The sequence below is a fragment of the Parasteatoda tepidariorum genome, chromosome 9 (genome assembly GCF_982258835.1).
Source record: "Parasteatoda tepidariorum strain Cologne lab strain chromosome 9, Ptep-v5.0, whole genome shotgun sequence".
In the NCBI taxonomy this organism is placed as follows: Eukaryota; Metazoa; Arthropoda; class Arachnida; order Araneae; family Theridiidae; genus Parasteatoda; species Parasteatoda tepidariorum.
In genome coordinates, this window is record NC_141763.1 from 48,229,083 (window position 1) to 48,257,069 (window position 27,987).

General features: G+C 30.1%; 3 protein-coding genes across 3 annotated transcripts; all 3 read right to left on the reverse strand.

Annotated features, from left to right (window-relative positions):
• Positions 1 to 1,712: 1,712 nt before the first annotated feature.
• LOC107445478 (putative imidazolonepropionase) lies at positions 1,713 to 25,539 on the reverse strand. Its single transcript, XM_016059873.3, has 8 exons — positions 25,318 to 25,539; positions 11,669 to 11,775; positions 9,270 to 9,334; positions 6,409 to 6,686; positions 4,427 to 4,652; positions 2,649 to 2,867; positions 1,999 to 2,159; positions 1,713 to 1,913 (listed from the first exon to the last, which is right to left on the reverse strand). Exons 1-8 carry the CDS (start codon positions 25,473 to 25,475, stop codon positions 1,805 to 1,807), a joined length of 1,323 nt encoding a protein of 440 aa, XP_015915359.1. The 5' UTR covers positions 25,476 to 25,539; the 3' UTR covers positions 1,713 to 1,804.
• LOC107445479 (uncharacterized) lies at positions 17,390 to 20,353 on the reverse strand. Its single transcript, XM_016059874.4, has one exon. The coding sequence runs from the start codon at positions 19,835 to 19,837 to the stop codon at positions 18,764 to 18,766; it is 1,074 nt and encodes a 357-aa protein (XP_015915360.1). The 5' UTR covers positions 19,838 to 20,353; the 3' UTR covers positions 17,390 to 18,763.
• LOC147804036 (uncharacterized) lies at positions 20,347 to 22,208 on the reverse strand. The gene has a single exon (XM_087151730.1). It carries the CDS (start codon positions 22,206 to 22,208, stop codon positions 21,543 to 21,545), a length of 666 nt encoding a protein of 221 aa, XP_087007856.1. The 3' UTR covers positions 20,347 to 21,542.
• Positions 25,540 to 27,987: the final 2,448 nt, after the last annotated feature.

Below are 27,987 nucleotides of genomic sequence, written 5' to 3' on the forward strand. Positions count from 1 at the left end.
AGTAATCAATACACCTTTATCTTGTAAACTAGTATCTACTATTTATTTATTTTACCGTACTATTTGGCGCAGCCTATCCTCATTCCAATCTTGTGCCACTAAACCCTAGATTCAATCAATCAATCTACTATTTATTTTATAAATCTTAGCCATAAAAGAAATCTGCTTGGAAAGCAAGAATAGAGCAAAACATTATCCAGTGCTACACAACCATGCTATAACATTTTCAACTAAATTTATGTATAAAATTATAGCTGCATTTATTTGCTGTATAAAATTATAATTGCAAAGTAATTTCAAACATACATTACAACATGTGTTCTTAAGTTTAATGGTTACTGATAAGACCCGTTCATTTTGTTTGTAATGCAAACAAGATGGGAAAGGGATTTTACTGCTTTCTCTAAAAGTGAAGTGACTTCGAAAATGCGAGATGATTTCCCCCATAAAATGTGTTAACAAGTTTGAAATATTTTGGGAAATGGGGAAAGCAGATCTCAAAGAAAAATTCGTTCAATAGAAAATTCACTTCGCTATTTGGAAGTTATTTTATGAAGAAATTTCCAAAATGTTCTTGGTTCCTTGTAAAAATTCGCAAAATGGAAGTTCGTTAAATAGAGGTCCGACTGTAGTTTAATATAATACATAGAAAATAAGTAACTTATACCATAATACAAAGAAGTTCAGGAATTAGGTATAAATTATAATTCAATATTTGATACTTATTAAACAACTGTTAAATGTGTTTTTTTTTTTAATTGAATTGAAAATGGTTGGTTTTATCCTTTCTGTCCTAATCCCCATATTGTAGTGTAGTCACCATATTATAATACTAGAAAATGGCAAAAACTATTACAAAGTACAACGAGAAACTAATTTTTTATTGAAGATCTCATCTTTGAAATGTATTTTTTAAAGGTATAATTATTATAACTATTATGAACTTCATGTAATTATATAATTTATAATCTGAAAGTATAATTTTAAAAGTAAAATGAAATGTGGTCAATATTAAACTATATTTAAAAGAACATATAAAGGAATTGCGTTTAGATATACAATATAAAAGTGTATAGTGGTTAGTTACTTCATAGTTTCATTTATTTATTTTCAATTTAATGATCTTTCTTAATTGAAACAAAAATATTTGTTCCTTATGCTTTTTCTTACCTATATAAACATTAATTAAAAATTATGCATCATGATCAATATTCACAAAATTGCAATTTAAAATTATACATTGTGATTGATATTCACATGATTTAAAAATCTCACATTGAAAATCAAATTCACACAATTCTAAAAAAAATGTGCATAGATTTTTTATTTTTTTTAAGACTGTGATAATATATTAAGAATATAAGCTTCCTGCATACTTAAACTTCTATTCTTTCTCAGATTTCAAGTATTTTTTTTTATAGATAACAGTTTTGAATTTTGTTTGCCAACTTTTTTTACCAAATTTTACCTCCAATTTTACCTTTGAGGCCCCATCAACAGACGCCACTCAAAATATCATACCTTAATAATTAGTAACCACATTATTTTACGAAACTTAAAAATGATATAAAAAAAAATACTGGTATGTATTTTGAATAATTTAGTGCTTATATTAATTCACAAAGCATTTTGAAATACTTAATTGTTTAATATTTTAACCCCATTTTCATACCAATTTTTACCATGTTTAAAAAAAATAGAAGAGAAAAAAATTTCAGATCATTTTATTTATTTATTATTTTTTTTCTTTACAAAACATTCATACATATGTATATCATAATGAACTTTATATATAATTTATCTATCAAATAATGAATGAAGAATCCTTGTTCTTGTGAATGATGTTACCTCTCTTTACAACAGAATCTATAAGGGAATTATGTGCTCCCATTTGATAGATCAAATGTTCCCACCTATTAAATAAAAATAAATGTAAGTAATGTAAAGTGTTTTGAGATTGATTTGTAAATTGGGAATTAAGATGTTTAATTCAAATACCTGCTTGCATTGATAATTATAAAATCTGCTACTTTTCCTTCTTCTATTGAGCCATGAGAATGAGATTTTCCTAACGCTGCAGCTGAGTTAATTGTGGCTGCATAAAGTGCTTGATCCATAGACATTCCACATAATACACATGCTAGATGCATTACTAGCGGCTACAAAACACAAATCTAATAAATTTTCTGTTATAAAAATTATTAAAACGTGCAATTTTTCTGATTTATCTAGGAAGCAATTCTGTGCTAAAAATTTTTAAACTATTTTACATTCTCTAAACAACTAGCTTGATATAATAAAATTAATTTTGATTAATTATTGAAAAAAGTTATAATAAAATACTAAGAATATAAAAATATTTAAAAATAAAACCTAATATTGTCAAAGATGTGAATTTTATCATGTCAGATATCTTGAGCATATTTTTATATCTGACTACTCAAAACCTGTTATAAAGGTCACCTCTGCAAGCATACAAAATACCAGAAAAAAAGAACCCCTCACACAAGATAAATTATAAGTTGAGTTCAACTGTTGGCAGATCATGGCATTTTACAGGGTCCGCTAGAGGAAGCTTTTCAAGTTTAAAGCGTTTTTCAACTTAAAAAAAAAAAGTTCTTAAGAGATGGATGGAGACATAATCTTACCATTGAAAGACAGAAAGCATTAGGATTAAAATCACTCCCAAGAGCTACAGGCACCCCTTCTTCAATCATTTTTTTAACTGGAGGTGGTTTTAGTTTTAACATGTAAGCTGTAGTAGGCAAGACTACTGCCACTGTTCTACTTTTTGCCATGGCTCTTATTCCATCTTCACTGATTTCCTCCAAATGAGAGATGGCTGTTGCTCCTAGAGATGCTCCCATCTGAAAAAAAGATTAAGACATGGATTAATATTATAATTGATGGACTTATTAGAAACTGTCATGAACATAATTATCAAAAATGTTTGATATTAAAATGAAATACATAATTCTCCTGGCATAACTTTTTAAAATGTAAGTAGTAGTTGATAAAATAAGAAATTATCCCCCCTAAGGTTGTTTCTAGCCACCCAGTTAGGTAGATTCACAAAGCTGACTTTTATGAAGAGTTAAATTAAAGAATCGTTTTTTAGAGAAAAACCATATTTAAAATGAACTGGTCTAAAAGTTGTTGAGGATACTAATCTTCTCAATGAAAAATTGCTATATTTTAAGACTTTTTTTAGAATTAATATCCATGCCTACAATTGACTTTCCATCCCCATTCTCAAACCTAGGAAGTTCAGTCTTTTCAAAGTGTTACCTCACATGTTCACACCCTGAGCTCTTCATATAAATAATTGTATTTTGCAATTGATTCTCAATTCGCAATATATCAATAATCCAAACAAAGAAGGGTTAACTTAGCGCTGTATATATTTAAATAAAGTTAAAACAAAATGAAAGAAAGAAACACAAATAATGACACAGGCATATGATCATTTTGAGAGTATTTATAATAAAACACCTTTTACAGTGTTGAAACACAGTATGTAAGAAGGTCCTCCATTATATATTACGATCATGTATCTGTTTCTGTGACACAATTTATGCTGATTTTCCATATTGTTTTAATTCATTTATATGTAGAGTATCCACGCTCTTGGAAAGTCTTGCAAAATCCTGGATTTAGGTGCTCGAAAAATCAAATTTTTAAAATATAATTCCCCTCCCCCCTTTCAATTTCTTAGCGTTCTGATGTTCCGAATATCTGAATTTGTAGCAAAATCCACACTCATAGTCATATTTTATTAAAATTATAATGTTTTATCTTGTTCTTTAAAAATTATGATGTTCTTTCAAAAAACGAAAGAAAGAGCATCATCTACAGAGAAATTATCATTTAAACTTCTAACATTTCAGAATTTATTATTTTTATTTTATCAATTTAAAATTCTAGTTTAGGCTTTTTATATTACACTTACTTTAACGAAGAAATTAAACAGCTTTAAATAACTACATATATCTAACATTATTTAGTTATTTACTTTTGTATCATTTTCAGCTATTTTATTGCTTCAACTCTTTCTTTACTCTGTTTTTTTTTTTTTTTTAAATTTAAAATCAATAAATATGAAGATGCAGAGTATAACAGTTTTGGTTATACCTATAATTTCAATTCATTTTATTATAATGCTTTTTAAATTTATTGTTGTGTTTTTGTGGAGAAAATAGTAACTTCGGTAAGTCATGAAAAATTCTTGGAATTATTCATGGAAAGTCATAGATTTGAAAATCTAACGTGTAACAGATACTCTGTATATGTTTGCAATGAACTTATTGATGCAATAGACTTGACATTGCAATAAATTTGACAAAAAAAAAATCATGGCAAGAAATAACTTATAAAGTGGTCACTAAAATAACAAATAAAACTTTAATTAACACAGCATTTATTCTACCTCTGCTGCTCCTATAGGATTCAATTCATCTCCATGAAAATTTATCTGCAGACCCAATTCTTTTCCAGCCGTTAGAATTTGCCGACTTTGGTTAACATCGTATACACCTTTCTCACAAAAGACATCAATATTGTCGATCTTCAGTTCTTTCGACTCCATAAGCTTCTTCAAGGCTGGTAATTGGTCTTCTATGATAGCTTTGGTTGCTTCGTCCGAAGTCAAATGCCTAATGTTATAAGTATTTTTATAATAGAGTAATCTACATTCACATTACACAAAATTTAACGCGTGTACTGAAAAGAGCATATGTTCATAGCTTGTAAGTGCTTCAAATTATCTTTTCATTTTTAAACTTGTTTCTTCAAAATTTAAAAAGCTGAATTGAGAGATCATCACAAAGAACAAAACTTTGTTTAGATTACATAAATTTTATATAAAAAATTTAAAATAATTATTAAGTTATTCATTTAAATAATGAAAAAGACTATAATATTGCTAATGTGATTTTTAGACCAACCACAGGAGTAGTCTACAGCAAGATAGAATACCTGAATAATATTTAAACTAATGATTGATTTTCACTTACTAGTATGCAATATTTTATAGTTAGGTAGTATACCTTGAATGTGCTGACTTAATTAATGCAGACCATGTGTAAATGAATCAAATAATTTTTGCACTTGCAATTATAAAATTTATTTATCCAATAATTATTTCAACCACAAATCATAGTAATTTCAGTTTTTTTTATTATTGAACTAAATAACTAAGATTTACAGATTTCTGTTTCATTTTAAATTATGAAGTTTTAAACAAAGCTGTAGAATTGGTGTTTCAAATCTCCGTCTATACATTAAAATGTTCACCTAATCCTAAGAATGTATTAAAAATATTAATATTGCTTCAAAATATTAGATATTTAAAATTGTATGCTTCTTCTTCTTTTATATACGATCAGAGTTAAAGGAATTTTATATTATAACATAAGAATTGAAATAAATTTTAAAAACTTTGTTTAAGAAAATACAATACTAAAATTTTTCAATCTTCAACAAATAAAATAGCAATTCATGTGGCAAATTTTTTTTTATTCATTCATTTAATTAAATGTTTAAAAAATTTATGATAATACATAGTATTTTGAGGACAAGAAATCCAAATTCATCGGGAAAGAAAGGTATGTTTATTTAGAAAAAGTAGTTTTTGTCATTTTATAACCTAAAATACTGTCTGCACTAATTAATTAGCATATTCAAAGTCTACCCCTCAATTAACGAAGATTCTATGCAGGCTTTGTAGTAGGTTAGAGAAAAAAATCAGGACATATTTTAAAACAATATGCATATATCAACGGCAAAGTAAAAAAGATAGTATAATTTACTCACCTTAAAAGCAAGTTTTTTAGCAAAAGAATAATAAAATACAGTAGTTTTAATTTCAGAATTACTTTGTCTAAAACAGAAAGTTTTAACAGTTTCCAGTATAATCATATCAATACTGAACAACTCAAAAGAGTTTCAAATCAAATCAATGCATGAAAAATTTCATAGTACTGTTGTATTTAAAAGAAAGTTAATATTCTTTAAAACCAATTTTTAAATAAAATTTAATTGAGTTCAAGATTTTCTTTATCAAATAATTTTAATGTAGAGTTTCAAAACTCTTGAAATGAATATGCCACTTACCATTTTTGTATAAAAGTTTTTGTATATTTTGTAAATTTAATAATTATATGTTATGATTACTGTATTGTTGATTGGAAAAAAAAATAAGGACAAAATATTTTTTATCAGGACAACTAAAAACCCTGTTGTTACATGAAAATCTGATCAATAGTTATAAAGTTAACCAGGTGTTTTGTTTTTCGTTTTGCACACTGTGTCACTTTCATACAACAAAATCTTCCCAAAATGGAGTTTTACACTGATATAAAAAATTTCATTTAAAAAAATTATTACGAACATTGATTTAAGGAATCTTACTTTGGGACTGCATGGGCACCACAGTAAGTTGAAGAAATTTCCATGCTAGTCTCTTTCTTTGCTTGCTCTATAACTCGGAGCATTTTCAACTCTGTATCTAGATCCAGACCATAACCAGACTTTGCTTCCACCAATGTTGTGCCACATTTTAACATTTCTTCAAGACGAACTTTCAACAAGTGCAGCAAAATTGACTCGTCTGTTTTCTTTGTTTGATCAACAGTATAGTATATGCCTCCACCAATTTTGTGGATATCCATGTATGAGAAACCAGCGAGCTAACAAAGATAATGTTTCATTAGGTTACCAATATTATATCTGTAAATTATTATTTTTATGAAAACACTACCTGAGCTTAACCATTAGATTTGGTTGGAAAATTCACTGGCTCATTTACCAAAATAGTGAACTGTAACTAACTGTGAGGTGATTTAATGCTTTATAGAAATTGGAACAATCTTTTCTGTTTCAGTAATAGTTGCTTGCTGAAGTGTATAACACATGAATTCTGATTTTATGACAAAAGGATCTTGATGTGCCTTGCACATCTGTTGTCGTTGTTTCTATTGCCAATACCAACAAACCTGCTTCGTGAAACGAAGTGAATTTAAAGCAGAGGGTAAGTTTCTTGCTTTTCAGTGGCACCATTTATAGCCAAGAACACGATTTCAGTCACACACACTTCGCAGCCCGTTTATAGGGTGGACCCAGTCATACATCCATTCATTCACCCACAGATCGTAATTTTGACCTTAACGATCCATCTCCAATTCTATTCAGTACCCCCAGAGGTTTCATTTGCTTGGGAACATGGAGGACTTTGTGATCTGACAGATTTAACATGCACCAGTCACCATTTACTAATGGGGAGTCTTTGGCCGGCTGAGATCGAACGCCTTGCACATGTTTTCAAAGGAAGTTATTAGTTTTAGTATAAATGGAAGGAGGAACTGATTAGTTTTAGACCTGTTTTGATAATAACTATTCTATTATTCTACTAGATTTAATTACATTTTTTTCTTAGAAAAGTTAAAAAAAAATTATTCTGATTTTTACACTACATGGGAATGCTATATCTCATGTTTAACTTATTGTCTAAAATTTCCAAATGTCCAGGGACTCCTTAATTTTCAGCATAATGTTATATTTTTTCTGAAGAATTTTCTATTAAAGATTACAGATCTGCAATGGCTGGTTGGTACCCGGCTCGCAACCACCACAATGCTGACATAAAATATCCTCAGTGGTAAACGAATCATGTGTTAGAATCCCCTAGCTGCCGGTCTAACTGTAGCAATTTTTCGCGATTTTTCTCACCATGTAATGCAAATTCAGGTTAGTTTCATCAAATTCCTCCATGTAGGACATGATGCAGAAGTTTCTTTGTCTTCTGGGTTGGGTTCAAAATTACAGAGCTGCATAGTTGAACATTGATAGTTATAAACTCAGAATCGGGTCAGCTATTCTCCGCTGGTTATAAAATACAAAAAAAAAAAAAAAAATTAAGATTATGCATTATGTGGTAATAAAAACTGAAATAAACAGGGACTGACAAATCCCAAGAGACTAGAAAAATTTCCTTCGCGACTAACTTTTTCAACATATTATTCTGCAACTTGTATTAAAATTATTATAAGAATGCATTAGGGAAAAAAAGTCAAAATTGATCGCTTCTTCTTTGCTTAAAAATCATATTAATTGATAGATAATATTTTGACGCTAAAACTCAAATGCTTAATGTATATATCCAATTTGATGTTTGTATTATAGGAAACAATATTAGTGTTTATTTCATGGTTTGTTTTATTAAATTATATGAATATTAATTATTATTATTATATGAATATTAGTTTCATATTTTTAATATTTAACTCTTTTACTGCAAGAAGGCACAATATTAATAAAAAATGATCAAGTATGTAAAGCTAGTTTTTTATTTTTCAGTAAATGTGATAAAGTCATAATATTTCTAGAAACTAGCTCCTAAGAATTTTCTTAGTCCCTGTAAACTAACATAAGTCTGGTAGCAGAATTTACAGAGTCAATCTGCAACCGTATCTGCGTAAATTCAAATTTGTCTGCAACACGATTTATCACATATATATATAACAAAATTTGCAACAACTAGATACATAAAAATTATACACAAAAAAAAACTTATGTTTAATTTTAACTTATGAAAGAGGATTGTCATTTCAAGGAGCAAAATTAATCTGCTATGATAATCTGCCGCTGCCATGATGGATGTTTTCTCCTACCTGTAACATTTACTTAATACATCATAATTCTGTCATGGTATAAATCAGTGGTTACCAACAGGCAGCCCGCGGGGCGCAACCGGTGCGAGAAGCCTTTATTTGTGACCCGCGAACTAAAATATATTAGTTGTCATTTTTTTGCGAACAATTTTCGTAAAAAATCTATATGGGTTTTAAATACTTTTAAGTTTTATATCTTAACAACTTGATATCTGTTGCACATTAATTGTTTAATACATAGGTGCACATTAAGGTTATTGTAGCCAGAATTGTTTAATATGCAATTAAATATTTTTAAAAATTTACTTCTTATTTTAACTTGTAATTCAATACCTTTGTTTTGTGCAACTTGACAAAAATCTGACAGTAATATTTAATGTTCCTTCAAACAAAAAAGAGTCCTATATAAAATTTTGATAAAGTTGCTGCCCGCCATTAGATTGTTGTTTTTAATTGCGGCCCCCGGCCTCATGTAAGTTGGAAACCCCTGGCATAAATCATTCAAAAGCATTACATAAACAAGATGTATATTTGGTTTGAGGTTACAATCAATGGAACCCTCAGCTTTTTAAATCAAGTCTACAGAAACTGTCAAATACTTACTTTCATAGAAAATTCCTTCACCCTATCTCCAGCCCATACGGGATGAGTATGGGCATCCACCAAACCTGCAAATAGAAGAAAAAAATGAAATGCATTTGCAGAATAAAAATGCAAACTCAAGAATCACATTGATGTTTAAGTTGAATGATTCACCAAATAATTAAAAAGATTTGTCAAAAAAAAAAGAAAGAAATTGCTAGCTAAAATTTCAGTTTTGTCTAAAAGTAATGAAAAGCGCTATTAAGTAACGAATACAGACCGTAAACAGAAGCATTACATCTGAAATTTCGATAAATTATTAACAGCATTTAATGAAATTTGATACAATTATTTATTTTTCCACTATCAATGAGCAGCATTTCCGGGTTCACATATTTGTGGCAATAACACATATTTGTGGAACATACATATTTGTGGCAATTTGGGGATCTGAATTCCAAAATTATGGGATAATAATTAGTTATTTTGTGCCAACTACTTTGTTATGCCCCCCACCCTCCTTAATGTATGTATGCTGACAGAGTTAGAATTGAAACTTGTTTAATGAGTAGCAAAGAAAAGTTGTAAGATTACCTTCAGATTAGAAACACCTTCGAGTTTCCTCAGGCAATCAAACTGGTTTCAGTGTTTCTTTATTCCATTTTCTCTCAAGCGATTCGACAAATTTCTATATCATTTTATTGTTTGCTTTCCACCATGGGTGCAAGTTGGAAAAAAGGCCACAAGACTGAAAATTTTTTGACTGAAATACATAACATACACAATACCCCCTCGACGTATGCAAACTATCTAAGAAAGCTTTACCATAATACATCAAGATTAAATACTGTACAAAAAATATTTATTCATCTGTCTTTTGATAAAATAACAACAGGACATAAGAAAATAGACCAATAACGTAGACCTAAAAAATATTTTTATGGACAGAAAAAAAAAATTCCGATTTCCGTCTGCGAGTCAGTCTTGTTTCCGTCCGCCGACATTTTTGAAAGACGGGAATCCGTCCTGGGGACGGAAGACTTGCACCCATGCTTTCCACGCCTTGAATATTAATTTGTGACTTCTTATGTTCCTCATTTGTGCTCATAAGGATCATTACTTACAAATCGACTTAAAAAAAATCAGAACAAATCACTTCTAAAAAAAGCGGGACTGAAAACACCAAAGCTTTTTTGATTGCCAGAGAAAGGACAGAAAAATTGAACAGTTATTTTTAGAAACGCGACCTACTTCTTCTGGCAATCAAATTGATTTTGATGTTTTATAAACTGTCCTTCTTTTAGCGCTTTTGTTTCAGCCTTGTTTAAATAATAATTCACAAACTGTAATGTGTATTTTTTTAATAGGATTCAAAAAATATAAAGCCGCAATGGCTCAGTGGTTAAGGCACTGAACAATCATTGTGAAGAACAGGAGTTTGATCCCCAGAGGCAGCTTGAACCCACTCAGCTTCAGATAAATGGATAAAGACCACATTAAAACAGTCATGCTGTTGTTCACGAAATTGTGGAACTTTAACCTCTATGACTCTCCCTTCCCTGGCCCACAAAGGTATGTTGCAGGAAAACTTTACTTTTTAAAAAGCATACATTAGGGATGTTACAATGGTATACTCTATATAAAAATGGAAACTTCTTCTGGTCAAGTATTGAGTTAATTAGGTGACTTATAGTGTAAAACTAATTGATATTTCTGGTACTTTAAGCAGACAGAAGAAACTACTAAAACCTATTGTGGTTTTAAACTGTGGATTTTAAATGATAAAATCAGAAATTTGTAACCTAAAATGCTGACTAAATAAATTAAATAAAATTTTTCAAGTCAAATCCCCAAACCGATAAGATTGTATTTTATTTTATGTGAAATTCATTAGTTCATTTGCTTTTTTATGAACTGTACATGAAATTTCCTTCTATAGGAAATGGGAGTTTTGAGGGAAGTTTGAGCTTATAAAAGTTCCTAATTTTTCCTAAATATAACAAGAACTAAGGGTTTACATTAGCAGAGAGCTAGGGATCGTAAATTTGATCCTGGCAGCTAACTAAATAACTGTCCTGTATGCAAAACGAAGAGCATCTTAAGGCCGAATGCTACTTCGAGATTTGAGTAATTCTATATCCTATTTAAATACTGCAAAGCAAACAGAACGATAAGGCTTCCCACATACAAACTTTCCATTTTTTGTGGTATTTTAATGAAATATTGCATTACAATACAATCGCAATTAAAAATAATCAGTTATTTGCAGGAGACATAAATCAAAAGTCATCTCATTAGTGAGGAGTAAAACTTTGGAGAGAGATTCTTGGTAGAGTGGGGAGAACAGAACAGTAAGACCATTTTTAACTCTATTTTTTTACTTTGGATGTTTTATTATAAGAAGAAAAATGACTACTTACCAGGCAAAACACATTTACCAGTTGCATCAATAATATTTTCAAATGTAGATGCTTTATATTTCTCTTCAATGTCATTCTTGTTACCAATGTCGCTGATGATTCCATCACTGTAAATATGAAAAGAAAAAATTTCTAACCGGGCTTAAAAAAATTTTACGCTACATAAAGAAATAATATAATCTGAACTCGATTAGCGTTAAAAATTATTCTCAACTAAAAAGTTTCTCACGTGTACTAGGATGAATTTATTTGCTTTTACAGCATAGTAAAATTAAAGTTTTGGAACTTTTTTATATTATTAATCAATATAGGGTTCTTCTATTATTAGGAATTTTTAATATGGGTAAAAGCTTTCCTCAACTTAACATAACTACAAAAAATATAATTAATCAAAGCTATCATTTGCTAAGGCTTGAAATTAAAAGTGGTTCTTTAGTCCAGGAACACTAGAATCTGACTCAAACCGCCTTGGTTTCAGTAATCTCTTGAAAGATTTAGTTACAAAATAGCATACTTCATCAAATTTTTTCCTTTTTTATTTTATTTGACTTGAATATTTTTTTACAAATTTTTAACATTATCTACTTACAGTAATATGTAACATTTACATTTGACCAAATAACTAAAACCTAATTAAATTCTGATTTATGTGCTTTGTTTGCCTTCTTTAATAAGTTTACGGAAACCTTAATATTTATTTGCCTTATAAACCTTAATTTGCCAAGTTGATTTTTAAAAAAAAATTAATACAAAAATTTTAAAAAAATTAAGCATTTTTTTTAAATATCTAAAAGGGACTAGTGAATGGTCTAGTGAAAATGTGAAAGACTAGCAAAATATTTTAGTCAATTTTGGACTTAACTTTAACTAAGTTCTGTTTTATTTTTACTCCTTTCCACAACAGACAGAGCCGGATTATACCTTTCGTAGGCCCTAGGCACAGAGCCGGATTATACCTTTCGTGGGCCCTAGGCATAGCCGTTTTTGGGTCCTCCCCTCCTTCCCCCACTCCTCCCCTCTTTTCAAAATATATGCTAAAATTTTCTTGCATATTTTTTTACATTTTTATTAATATGGATTTTAATTTACAAATTTGTTTATCGAACTTTATCTGCAATACCGACATACTGCCGATATTGCAGTAGATATCGATAATACCATTATGATTAGTTCGATCGATAACAATTTTAAAGATAAACTCGTGAATACTTTTCCTAACGTTCACATTGCATTAAGAATATATTTGTCGATTCTTGGATCAAATGCAGAAGGAGAAAGATCTTTCTCCAGATTAAAATTGATAAAAAATTATTTGCGTTCAACAATGATCGTTTAGCATCGCTCGCACTTATGTCTATTGAATACGACATTTTGCGTAGTCTTGGAATTCGACAGCTAATACAAGATTTCGTTGAATCCAAAAATCGCGAAAAAGTAATATATTAGATCATAAGATTCTGCAAAATAATTTATTACCGAAAAATATTATATTTTTATATGTATCTTCATAATTTTGTGTAAAATACACTTGTTGTTTTTAAAGCTAAATTATTTTTGTCAACAAATTTTTTTCTCCCAAGTTTTTCGTAGGCCCCTGAATTTCGTAGGCCCTAGGCACGTGCCTAGTGTGCCTATAGGTTAATCCGGCCTTGACAACAGACAATTTGTTTTTCATTTTATTTTTGTCCTCCAAAAACAGAGATTATACAAATTAGTACTAACAGTGAAATAATGGAGACACTTGTATTAGTTTAGATATAAAAATTATTTAAATAAAAATTTAATAATGAGAATTTTCATGAATTGATGAGAGTTATGACCCTATCAGTTTTGCATGAATATGCACCTCTCCTACTCACATCATTACATTAATTCCTGCACCAATATAAATTTAAAAAAAATTTTTAATCAATGAATCCCAATGATCGCCTGAACTTCATAAGTGATCCATAAAGAAATATGAGAAATGATCGCTTTTCAACAGTGCTCTGTATATTGATTTTGTTCATAGCCTTTTTCAAAGAGTTAGATTGTAACCATTTTGTTTTGAAAATATTCTATAAATCAATAGTTTCTATATTTGCAATAAAATTGAGTTTTAAATAAATGTGTGTATAAACTAAAAAAGAAAATTTTTTAAAAAAAACTATAAATTTTTAATTTCTGAATGTGATTAACACATTAATCTGCAATTGCATTAGTATTTAATTTAGGAAATACATTAGTGAATAATAAAGTTGACTTTTGGAGAAAATAACTTTAATATTCTTTCAAATATCTATTATTTTGTCCTAATAACAAGCTTATCTTGCTTTAATTTCTTGATCTACCACACTAGAACAATTCCATTTCAAGGGATGATACTCTGAGATGTGTAATTCAAGTTTTAAGGCACAATACATAGGAAAGTAAATAACCCACCTTCTTTTCTTTCATTTCATGTCTATTCTGGTCAAATCCAAGCAGACCTGGCGTATTCCCAAATGCATAGAAATTCCTCGGGTATGAAAATATGCTATACAATAAAGAGTACAAATTTCACGACTATGGCAATGTGGTCGGCAGTGAGTATTAGCCGTCTTTACATCCCAGGCAAGCCGCCACTGGGGACTAAACCCCAGTCCTTCATAATGACAGCTTAGTGCCTTAGACACAAAACGATCACAGCTCATCCATATTATACTCATTGCAAATAAAATAGGTATTTCAAGGTTATGCAATTTCCCACTTTCCCTCTCTCTGTTACCACGGTTAATCCAGCAAGAAGTGGGGAGATATTTATGCAGAGAAAAGAGCAAGATTTACAAGTACAATGGTAACAGAATGTGGAAAGCGGGAAAAACGCATAACCTAAAGACGCCATTTCTATTTACAAAATGTAACTCACAAATAGAATCTAAATACACAATGTATTTTTACTATTTCAGCTTTATGTTGTCAATTTGCCCCAAACACTGTGATTTTTTGCTTTTGTACATTCCTATCAAAGAATTTTGTTGAAGATGTCGATGATCTATTTCCAACTGTCCATCATTCTACTCCAGAGTGTAGAAGGCAACCAATTATATTAGAAATCATTAATTGCTTTAATGAAAAATCTAATTTTATAAACAGTAAGAAAATATATTTTACTTTTGTTAATTAGGAGATCCAATGACTAATTATTTACAAAAATTAATATTTAAACAATAAATAAATACATTTTGAAAATGGTGTAGGAGAGTGTGACGGCAGGGGTTAAGTCCCACCAAACAAGTCTGATGATCATGAAATAAAAAATGTAATTGATATGTGGATGTAAGGATATTACTTATGAAAGAAAGTTAAGGATTCCACGTATTGGCTATTAAATGTTTTCTATTGCCAAGCTCCTTTTTTAAGCCTTATGCATTCCAATATGGATGCCCAGTGTCTGAGCGGTAGCGTTTCGCACTGTCGTGCCACAGGTCCCTGGTTCAATCCTCATGCCGGGCAAGGTTGACTCAGCCTTTCATCCCTTCAGTGGGTCGATAAATGAGTACCAAGCATGCTTGGGAACTAGACACTGGGGGTTTCGCGTTCGGCTGACCACCTAACCGGAACATCTGCTTCTGCACCCCAGAGCCCAAAGGTCAAGAAAACTGAGATGGGCACAGTAGGCCTTGGCCCTCTATGGGCTGTCGCGCCACTGAATTTAGTTTTTTTTTTAGCATTCCAATATGTAGGGTAGAAAAGAGAGTATAAGGAAGTAATACAGAATTTCATTAAAATCAAAATATTTGGCAACTATGTAACAGTTTCTGAATTTTGTGCTAGCATTAAGCAGATGTAGTGGGAAAATCTGAAAATTTATCTTAATTGAGGTTGAAACATAAAAAGATTGCTGATAATATTAATGCTTTTTATTTATAGAGAATTAAATGAAATAATAATTAAGTTTTTAAATGCTATACATATCTTTGTGAGAATGGGACTAAATGTTTCAGGCAAAATCGAGCCCCATTTGTTGCTAATTAACGTTTGGAACATTTTTCGACAAAACTAAGAGATATAAAACAATTAAAATAAAAGTTCAAGTGAACTGAAAAGCTCAAACGGACAAAAAAGGTCAAAATAATTCTATTTTTCACACGTAAAAGGAAACATTAAGGCATATTACTTTTGTAATATATTTCTATCAACTTCAAAAATCAGTTTCACGCTTCTTAAAAGGGAAGCGTTCTATGTTTTTCCTTTTACTTGTGATAAAAGGCTCCGCAACAATGAATTTTCTGATTTTTCAGAAATTAACCTTTATATGAGCATATAATTTTTTTTATTAATTTTATTCTTCAAGAATTTTTTAAGCAACAAATTTTCCTATTTTTTTAAGAATCACACAAAAATTTATTTAGATTATACTTATTTGTATAAGAATTATTACAAAAATTAGATAAAAAGAAACCTATTTTGTCCAAGATTATGACTTATTACAATACTTATACAAATGACACTGGATGAAATAGAAGAAACTTAAAAAGACCTGTACTAATGTTTAGAAGTATTACAAGAATAGTCTAAATTTAAATAAATTAAATTTAGACAAAAAAAGTTAAAGTTTTTTACTTTTTTTTTAAAAAAAAAAAGGCTTTTTATAGAAATTCTAAAAATCTATATATTATTTAAGAGTCCATTTAAGAATTCATACTAAACAGTATTTGATTAAAAACTTATTATGCTATTTGTAATTGTGAAATTAACATGTATTTTTTAATACTTATAAATTTAGTAATATTAATAAAATTTGGTTATGTTTTTCTAACAGTTCTTTATATAATTATAAAAATAAGTTTTACTATATTCATTTGCATAAAATATTGTAAAATGACATTAAATTTATTTCTTCCCCATCATTGGATTTCAGTTTTCGCATATATTAAATAATTTGATTAATATTATTATTTAATTATTTGATTATTATTATTTAATTATTATTTGATTAATATTATTATTAATAATTTTATTAATATTATTATTTAAACTAGATAGCAATTAAAAACTGTTTTAATATTCAATATTTACTATGAAAAAGAGTTTCTTCTATTTTGTTTCTCATTTGTATTGAATTAAACCCATTTCTATTGGGACAATTTTTTACATCACTTTTTCACCATGGAAAAAGCTTGCCATTTCTGCTTTTCAATAAGAACAGGAATTTTAATTACATGAGTTCTTTTGTAAAATATTTTATCACATACATACTGAATAAAAAAAAAAAAATTCTGATCTGAAATAAAGAATGCTTAAATAAGTTTTCTGTGAGAATGCAGGTTGAGTTTTGTTCATTAACTCAATTAAGATTTCAACTGAATTTGTGAGCATAAGATTTATCACACACACTTCACCAGACTTCTCTCCAGAATGACCAGAAAAAATGCCTACATAAAAAAAAGAGTAAGATTTATTAACTCACATTGCAAGAGTTAAAGATTTTTCTCCGATATAAAAAAAAATATAATGTTCTCTTAATGGAGTTTTTCTTGAAGTTTTCCTACAAGTGAAAGTCTAGTCGTTAAAATTAGAAATTTATCATCCCTTTAATTAAACTGTATTACACTATTAAGATTTATCACGTTTAACTGGGCTTCTAACCAGTATGAACAACAGTGTTAATTTAAATTAGCTTTCCTTCTGTGAGATTTATAGCATAAACGACATGAATAAGGTTTTTCACAAGTATGAACAAGAAAGTGTCTATTTAAATTTCATTACTAAGAAAAAGTTTTATTACACAAAATACATGTATCAGGTTTTGCCCCAGTATGAACAATGTAATGTCATGTTTCCTAGAGAAAGTTTGATCACACATATTGCATGAATATGGATTTGCTCCCAAATGAACAAGAAAATGTATCTTTAAATTAGATTTGGTGGTGTAAGATTTATCACACAAACTGCATGAATAAGGTTTTTCTCCCCTATGAATAAGATAGTGTTTATTAAAATCCTATTTTTGTATGAAAGACTTTTCTCAGACATTGCAAGAATAAGGTTTTTCTTCACTATGAGCATGTAACTGTTGAATTAATCAGAATGTTTTATCACACATACTGCAAGAATAAGGTTTTTTATTTCTATGAACAAGATAATGTTCTTTAAAAATAAATTTCAGTAAGAATATTTTATGACACAGACTGCATGAATAATGTTTTTCTTCAGAATGAACAAGAGAGTGTCTATTAAAACCTCCTTTTCCTCTGAACTTTTTATCACATAAACAGCATGAATAAAGTTTTTCTTCAGTCTGAAATACATTGTGCTTCTTCTTTAAATTACACTCACTTGTATAAGAATTCTCACACATAATGCATGGTAAGGCATGGACAAGATGGTAATTTAAATTACTTTCACGTGTGCATTATTTTATTACATTCTATGAACAAAGCTGCTTTTCAAAATGTACTTCTTTAAACAACTTTTCACTGTTCCATCTTTTCAGAGGCATTATATGAATAAGGCCTCTCTTTTTAAGTGTAGACAAAAAGTGTGCTTTAGATCTTACTGAAAAAGATTTATAACAATGGATATAAAAGGTTTCTTTCATTTATAAACAATATCTAATATTCCTGTTTTATCAAAAACAACACAAGAATAAAAGAAAGACTTTACACAAGTGTGGAAAAGAGAATGTTAGATTCCTATCTTGAAGGAAAAAGATTTCATTTTTGACGAGTTTTCTAAAAGAATTTTCTCAACTATTTAAATTTCCCTTCTTTTGAATGTTTTATTACACTCTACATGAATATAGTTCTTTTCTTGTATGAACAGGTGTTTTTGTTACAGTGTTTATTAGAATTTCCTTTCTAAGTAAATGTTTAATAACACAGCATATAAAAGAAAAGTTTCTCTCCACTCCAAAATAGTCTTAATTTAAACTTCTTTTACTAAGACTGTTTGATCACATACACAACATAAGTAGTAATATATTAAGTATGTTTAAGAAAATGGATATTTTTTTTAAAAGAAGGGCTTTATGCACACTGCAGGTATAAATCTAATCTTCAGGATTATCAACTTAATGTTCCTTTATATTGTATAGATGTTCTTAAGATTTATTACACACATTAAATGAGGTTTCTAGTGTGTATGAACAACAGAGTGCTTCACTAAAGTAGCTTTCCTCCTGTAAGATTTATTACATACACTGCATGAATAAGGTTTTTCTCCAGTATGAACAAAATTGTGCATACTTAGATTTCCTTTCTTAGAGAAAGTTTTATTGCATATACTGCATGAATAAGGTTTCTCACCAGTATGGACAATATAATGTTGATTTAAATCAGGCTTCCTTGCAAATGTTTGATTGCACACACTGCATGAATATGGCTTATCTTTAAAATGAACAAGATAATGCCCTTTTAAATTGTATTTATGAGAAAATGTTCTATCACACATACTGCATGAATATGAGTTTTCTTTTGTATGAACAAGACAGTGTTTATTCAAATTTCTTTTATCAGTAAATGTTTTATTACACACGCTGCATGAATATAGCTTCTCTCCTGTATGAACAGGAAAATGTTCTTTTAATTTGGATTTGGAAGAAAATGTTTTATCACATACACTGCATGAATATGGTTCTTCTTTAGTATGAACAAGAGAGTGTTTAATTAAATTTTTTTTCTGAGTGAAAGTTTTAGAGCACACACTACATGAATATGGCTTTTCACCAGTATGAACAAGATAGTGTTGATTTAAACTACTTTTCTGACTGAATGTTTTATTACATACATTGCATGAATAAGGTTTCTCTCCAGTATGAACAAGATAGTGTTTATTTAAATTTCCTTTCTTAGAGAAAGTTTTATTACACAAGCTGCATGAAAAAAGTTTTTCTCCAGTATGAACAAGATTATGTTCTTGTAGATGAATTTTCCTTGCGAATGTTTTATGACACAGATTGCATGAATAAGGTTTTTCACCAGTATGAACAATATAATGTTCTTTTAAACTAGATTCCCGTAAATAAGTTTTATGGCACAGATTGCATGAATAAGGTTTTTCTCCATTATGGACAAGTACATGCCTATTTAAATGACTTTTTTCACTGAACTTTTTATCGCATATACTACAGGAATAACGTTTTTCTCCAAAATTAAATTCATTGTGCTTCTTTAAATTACAGTCATCTGTATTAGAATTTCCCCACATAATGCATGAATAAGGCTTCTCATCAGTATGAACAAAATAATATTTATTTATATTACCTTTTGCGTGCGCATCATTCTGTTACATACAAACTGTATGAATAATTCTGCAATTCGAAATATTAAAGATAATGCTTCTTTAAACAACTTTTCTTTGCGTCTAGTTATTATTTTCTTTCACAATCACTGCATGAATAAGACCTCCCTGAAGTGTGGACAAAAAATGAATATTCTAAAATAATTCAACAAAAAAGATTTTGATAACAAGATAATTAAAAAAAGTATGAACGTGAATAATTAATTTAATCTAGTGTTTCTCAAGATCAAAAGGACTGTGAGAATAAGACTATTCACATGTTTGAAAAAGATAATGTTATTTCAAACTTTGATTCTTCCAGAATATTTTATTACACAAATTGCATAAATAATGTTTACTTAGCTTTGTTTATAAGTTTTATAACACTTACTGAATAAAAAAGACTTCTCTCTCATAAGAAAAAGATTTCAAACAAATTTTCTAAGAGAATGTTTTATTACACACAGAGCATAAGCAAAGTTTTTCTCCCCTATTCAAATTTCTTAGCAAAATAAATGTTTAAACATGCAGAGAATGAAAAAAAATTCTCTACTATGTACAAAAAAGCATTTATATTAATTTGCTTTCTTTGTGAATGTTTTTATCATTCTTACTCTAATATGAACAATAGTTTTAAAAGAAAATGGTTTTACAAAAAATGCATGCATAAGTCTAGTCTTCTGAATTAGCAATTTAAGATTCCTCTATACTGTATTATGTTCCTAACATTTATCGCACATCTGCGTGTTGAACTTTTTTGTTGGAAGATGCACAGATGCTTCACGAGAAAATGAACAACAGAGTGTTTATTTAAACCAACTTTGTTTTTGTAAGATTTATCACACACTGCATGAATAAGGTTTTTCTCCAGTATGAACAAAATAGTGTTTCTTTAAAATTTCTCTTTGAGAGAAAGTTTTACCACACACATTGCATGTGTAAGGTTTCTCTCCTGTATGATCAGCACGGTGTATATTTAAATCATGATTTCTAGCCAACGTTTGAACACACACTGCATGAAAAAGGTTTTTATTCTGCAGGAACACGATGGTATGTATTTAAATTTCCGTTGTGAGAGAATGCTTTATCACATATGTTACATGAATATGATTTTTCTGCATTATGATAAATATAGTTCTTTAATTTACTCTTGATCTCATCTGTTTCAGATTTTTCACATATAATGCATGTATAAGGCCTCTCTTTGGTGTCTCAGAATTTCCTTGCGTAAGTTTTTTACATAGACTGAGTGAATAAGGTTGCTTATCAAAATACATGAGAAAGAATTTCTTAAAATGGCTTTTTACTTTGTATTATTAATGTATGAATAAGGTCACTCTGAAATATGACTTAAATAATGTCTCTTCAAATTAGATCCTTTTTACAAAAAAATATGTATTCAGTATGAACAAAAGATTGCTTATTTCTTTAATCTCGTAAACAAGATTTTTCTTCGGTATAAACATAAATAATTTTCTTCATAATACATAAATAATCTTCAGTATAAACATAAATTGCGTAAAATAATTTTCTTAAACAAAAGAACCCAGTTTGGTTAAGTCTAGTCTACAGGAATGGCAATCTAATATATTTTTTAAACTGTATTTATGTTCATAAAATTTATCACACTCACTCAAAGAGGCTTTGCAAGAGTGTGAACAGCAAGATGTTTATCTAAACTAGCTTTCCTCGTGTAAGATTTATTACACACATTACATGAATAAGGTTTTTTGCCAGTATGTATAAGACTATGTATATTTAAATTTCCTTTCTTAGAGAATGTTTTATCACACACACTGCACGAATAAGGCTTCTCACCTGTATGAACAATATAATGTTGATTTAAATCAGGTTTCCTTGCGAATGTTTTATCACAAACACGGCATGAATATGGCTTCTCTTTAAAATGAACAAGATAATGTACTTCTAAATGGTATTTCTGAGAAAATGTTCTATCACACAAACTGCACGAGTAAGGTTTTTCTCCCGTATGAACAAGACAATGTTTATTTAAATTTCCTTTATTAGTGAATGTTCTATCACAGATGCTGCATGAATATGGCTTTTCTCCAGTATGAACTAAAAAATGTTCCTTTAATTGAGATTGCCAAGAAAATGCTTTATCACACACACTGCATGAATATGGCTTTTCTCCTGAATGCACAAGAGCGTGTTTAAGTAAGTTTCTTTTCTGAGTGAATGTTTTATTACAAACAGCGCATGAATAAGGTTTTTCACCAGTATGAGGAAGATATTGGCTTTTTAAATTACTCTTGGCCGTAAAAGATTTGTCACACATTATGCATAAACAAAGTCTTTCAGTAATATTTCAGCCTTTCCATATATTCTTTGACATAGACTACATGAATGATGTTATCCTTCAAAATGCACAAGAAAGTAGCTCGTTAAGCAGCTTTCTATGTGAAATTTTTAATATTTACACTGTATGAATGAGATGTTGATGAAGTATGAATAAAATAGTCTCTTTAAATTAGATCATTCAGCAAAATATTTATCATATTCGATGAATATCATCTTTGTTGAAATCCAAACAAGAGAGAGTTCATTTAATCCAATTTTCAATGAAAGTTTTGAAAATTACTTTAAATAATGTTTGAAATCGCACCAGCATAAAAATTATTTCTTTAAATTACACTTAACTGTATGAAATTTCTATTACATACTGTATCAAAAAGTAAAACACGCAAATACATTATTTAAAGCTTAATTTCTTAGGGAAAACGTTATAATATTATATTTATTGGATTTTTTTACAAGGGATTTTTCATATGCATAGCATCATTAAGTCTAGGTCTGCTTTCCATTAGACCACTATGTTTTAACCACTCTTCTGTCCAGGGAATGAATATATTTGCTTATCTAAATGACATCTTTAGTGTCAATTTTATGAGCTCTTTGCATGGCTAAGGTTTCCTTATAGAATTAGAAGTTTTTTTTTTTTTTTTTTAAATACCCTCCCTGAGAGCACACACTACAATTAAGTTCTCATATCTCTGCTCAGAAAAACAAACTAGTAAATATAAAAAATATTAAATGAAGCGGAGCGTATTAAACTTTTACTTTTGTGCGCTTAAATCAGTGTCTGAATTCAGATCTTGAAATGACTTTTACTGCCGAGAGTATTGGCAATAGAGCTTATTCACACTACGACAACGGAAAATCACATTCAGTGAGAACTTAGGGGACATTCCTACTGAATGATGCTCACGCATCTTCAACTACCGTCGAGAAAATAGAGAACATGATTTACAAGGAAATATATTATACCAATCAAGTCCAATTTTCCCTGAACGGTGAATTGATGTGCGTAAATTGTATCGAGAGATAATATCTGCAATAAATTCGGGCTAAGTTTTGCATTGCGATCACAACTTAAAATATCTTCTTCATAAATTAATTAGCATATTTAAGGATAGGCTCATAAAACATTTAGACTGAGTCCTTGCAAGTGAAGAATAAATCATTAGATTTAAAGTTACTCAAGTGATTGAAGTTATCCCTTCAATAATTCACTTCTTTACTTATCACTTAGATCACTTTACTTATGCGGCAAACATAAACAACCAAATCGAAGCAGTTAAGAAGCTCTACGTTGTGTATTTACGTGAAATATCTTTAGATTGTTGAACATGCTATTCATAAGTGGTTTAAGATTTAAATATAAGAAAGGTGTAGTAAATTTTTTAAGAAGAAAAACACACATATAATCTGTTTCACAAAGCTCTTAATTCGTTAAAGCTTAAATGTTTTTTACTCTTACTATTATAGTCTAATTTATTTATAATTAAGAGGGCTAGTCCCCAACTCACTACTGCTTACCAATCCCCGAAAACACTCCCGACTGCTCCTTTCAGATCACTTAGTCGTATTCAATACCTCAGTTTTTACGTTAGACGGCTCTAACCGTGCTCGCTGTTGCCCCGAAACTGTCAGCTCAGATATTTTCTAACTGCATCGCAGACGATTGGCAATGGTAAAACTTTGTTTATAAAAGATAAAAAGAAAAAAAATCCATTTGGGTGGAAATGTCTCAGGAAGTCTCGTTTATTTTATTTGATTTAGCCGAATATAGTCTGGTGCTTTATGTTTGAATTGCTTCTATGAGATGGAGCATTTTCAAGAGCATTCAAAATTTGTTTTGTGGTTGAACAGTAAAAAGAAAAGAAAAAAAAACAGGTAGGTAGGTATTTTATTTACGTCACACTAGAGCTGCGCAATGGGCTATTGGCGACGGTCTGGGAAGCCTCCCTTAGGATGATTCGAAGACATACCATCACAATTTTGATCCTCTGCAGAGGGGATGGCACCCCTGCTTCGGTAGCCCGACGACCTGTACGCGAAGTCGAGCACTTTACGGTAGAACAGTTTAACGAGGACCAATACCGCACACCCTCGGTCCCTACACAGACTAATCCAAGTGGTCACCCACCCGCACACTGACAGCAGCCAGTGATGCTTGACTTCGGTGATCTGCTGGGAACTGTGTCTTAACGATCAGTCCACTGCGGAACAAGAAAAAAAACAATTATTACGTGGTTATCCGCAAATCACAAAATCGAATACCGGCATACGTTACAAGCTGAATTGACATGGACAATTACACCATATACGTCACAAAAACTATCTTAACCAACACTTTGTTGACCATCCACTAGATTTCTCACATTTCCACTCATAATATATTGCATATCGAAATCATAAACTGCTAAAAGTTAACAGTTTACGCAAATTAACACTGTTAACTTTTAGAAGTTTATAAATTAGATCTAAACACAAGTAATTCTAAAATTAAAATAGACTAGAAAATTAAAAAAGCATTTTCAAATATTCACCAGCATTTAAATTAACTCTCAAAATTCGCTAAGTATTTTACAAAGAAATACGGTTTTCAAAATCATTTTAAATCGATTTTTTTAAATCAAGCAATTTGAATTTGACTTTGAATATAAAAATAAAAGAAACGGATAAATCCGGAAAAATAGACTACTATTCATAATTGTTTACACTTTCTACTACTATCATTAACTGAACTTCGGAAGGATATTTGTCTTTGTCAAACGATAATTTATAAACATAAGATATTGGTATAAATTCTTCAAATTTAACATTTTTAAACTGGTTCCCAATGTGTTGACTGAACTACGCCGTTAGAAAATCTGAACAGAAATATCGTACATGACATTTAGGTTTAACAATGCATAGAAATATAGTTCATTTCATACTAAATATTAAGGTTGCAGTATTTTTGAAGAATATTTTTCTATTCAAATGATATCAATTTTATGTTTCATCATAAAATCCTTTTTTTTTTTTTTTTGGAAGTGATTGTGTACCTATCTTTATATATACTAAACTGAAAAAAAAAGAAAAGTTCTTTCAATCTTTACCTTGAAACAACAATGCTAATACCGGTATCACCACCATCCAATACAGCAACTTTATCCAAGTTTTTTCCGATTACCAATTGTTCACCATTTTTCACCACTTGCACAACTTGCTTCGCAGAATGAATTAGCAGTTTATACTTCATTTCTTCTCCGGACATGGTACTTACAAGTAATAAAGTTTTCAGAAAAAAAAAAACTCGAGTTTTTGATAAAATTGGAACGATAACAGTCTGGACTAGCTTATCAATGTGACTTGTGAGATAAGAAATTCTGGAATTCTAACTATCATGCCTGCAGCAATTGAAGCAACTTTCGGATTTCTTTGAATGTTTACAAATAAATATTTCCAGTAACGGTCTTAACATTTAAAAAAAAAAATTTATCAAGGGCATTTCAATATTTCCAGCAACGGTCTTAACACTTATGTAATTTCTCAATTACTAATTAAGCTAATATTTACTTTAAATTGCGATATTTAAGCAATGTTTGATTTTCGTAGCTTTCAAGCTTATCGAATGAGGCATTGAAAGATATAATCACACCGCACATAAAAAATGTTGTAGCGTAAATATTAAAGAATTAAGCTGTGATTTTATTATTTTTGACTAGCCGTTCTCAATTTATTTCGGCTTTGGAACCCTAGATGATCAATTTTCTTTTGGTGGAATTCCTATTTTTAAGAAACTTCATTAGTAGCAATGAATATACAAACCATGAATAAATGAATAAATGAAACTACTAATTATTTTGAAAATACTTTATGTGAAGGAAAATACATCAGAAAATCATCGAGAGTTAGCCTCCCTATAAGGAGACATAGGTTCGAATCCCAGTGGTGGTTGTTTGATACGAATTCTGCTCCTGGCTAGTAGCAACCTCAGTGTTCACGCATATTCAATGACAAATGGATCATGGGTTAGAATCTCTTTGCCTTCGAAGGTTTTCGTAGTTTTTCCCCCTATGTAACGCTATTGGGAGTTAGTTTTATCAAAAAATCCTCCACGAAGGATAACTCGGATATTTTTCATAATAAAAAGGCTAGTCTTCCGGGTTGGGTTCAAAATTACAAGGCTATGGAGTTTAATATTGATAGTCGCAAACTCAGAATTGGATCCTCAAGCAACACCGATAATGTAATAATATAAAATGAGAAAAATGAAAATGATTATGAGTCTGCTTTTGGTGTGTATTTATGCTGATAATGAATATAATAAATTCAATTATAAAAATAACTATTACAAACGTATAGATATTAGTTATTAGAAAAATATATTTCTTTATTCTGGAATTTAGTTATTTCAATTTGAATTGAAAAGCTCGAAGAGAAATACTTATGGAGATTTCCAAAAATGGACAAATTTTTAATATCTTCAATATATTGTTATTGAAAAAAGAATTTTTTTTTTGATTTTGTATTCCTTTTTTCTTTGTCATTTTATATAATTTTATAAAGGCAACCGAAATTTCAAATTATTTACGAATTACTGATTTTATTACTTAAACTAAAATTTCAACGAAAAAGAAATGGCATTATTTTTCTTAATATATGTTTTCTAATAACATTATATTGAATAAATATCCCGTTTTACAGAGAAGACACATTCACGTACCATTCATCCGCAGATCGTAATTTTGACCTGAACCAGAGCACGATCAATCTCTGATCCAGTACCGCAGATGTATTGATTTGCTTTGGGAACTTGGAGGACCTTGTAACCCCAACAGTTTCAGCTTGTACCAGTCACCATTTTGTACAGTCCCGCAGTGGACTGATCGTTAAGACACGGTTCCCAGCAGATCACCGAAGTCAAGCATCACTGGCTGCGGTCAGTGTGCCGGTGGGTGACCACTTGGATTAGTCTGCGTAGGGACCGAGGGTGTGCGGCATTGGTCCTCGTTAAACTGTTCTACCGTAAAGTGCTCGACTTCGCGTGCAGGTCGTCGGGCTACCAAAGCGGAGGTGCCATCCCCTCTGCAGAGGATCAAAATTGTGATGGCATGTCTTCGGATCATCCTTAGAGATGTTTCCCAGACCGTCACCAATAGCCCATTGTGCCGCTCTAGTGCGACGTAAATTAACTACAACTACCATTTTGTACACAGGGAGTTTTCGGCTGGCAGGGATCGAACTCACGACGAAACGTGGGTGCAACGCCGTACAACCAGGCCATCATAGCCCTTCAAAATAATACGGACGACTATAACCATCCAATGAGGTGAACCGGTTTTGAATCCCAACGATGGCTGGTCAATAAGAATTCCGCATCCGGCTTGCACCGATCACAGTGCTGACTTAAAATATCCTCAATGGTAGACGGATTAGATCATCATTAGATTATTATTAATCATGGATTAGAGTTCCCTTGCCGTCAGGTTAACCGTGGGAGGTTTTTGTGGTTTCCCTCTCCCTGTAACGAAAATCCGGGTTAGTTCTATCAAAAAGTCCTCCATGAAGGCAAATTTCTACCACTACTTGATCCAGGAGTTCCCTTGTCGTCTGGATTGGGTTCAAAATTACAAGTCTACGGAATTGAACATTAGTAGTCATGAACCCAAAAAATTGGGTTGGCTGTATAACGACGGTTATAAAATAAAACATAACATGTTAAAATATTTTTGTTTGAATCACTACTACTTGTAGAAACTGATGTCTCATTTTCGTTTGTAACA

What these genes read in the sequence shown, in the direction of transcription:
- LOC107445479 (XM_016059874.4), bottom strand. Translation starts at nt 19,837, where the DNA reads ATGTGGGGAAATTCTAATACAGATGACTGTAATTTAAAGAAGCACAAT.
- LOC147804036 (XM_087151730.1), bottom strand. Translation starts at nt 22,208, where the DNA reads ATGTGTGACAAATCTTTTACGGCCAAGAGTAATTTAAAAAGCCAATAT.
- LOC107445478 (XM_016059873.3), bottom strand. Translation starts at nt 25,475, where the DNA reads ATGTCCGGAGAAGAAATGAAGTATAAACTGCTAATTCATTCTGCGAAG. An exon ending in ATTAGCATTGTTGTTTCAAG is followed by an intron (nt 11,776 to 25,317) that starts GTAAAGATTGAA and finishes TCATATTTACAG; the next exon opens with TGATGGAATCATCAGCGACA. An exon ending in TGAAGGAATTTTCTATGAAA is followed by an intron (nt 6,687 to 9,269) that starts GTAAGTATTTGA and finishes TATCTTTGTTAG; the next exon opens with CTCGCTGGTTTCTCATACAT.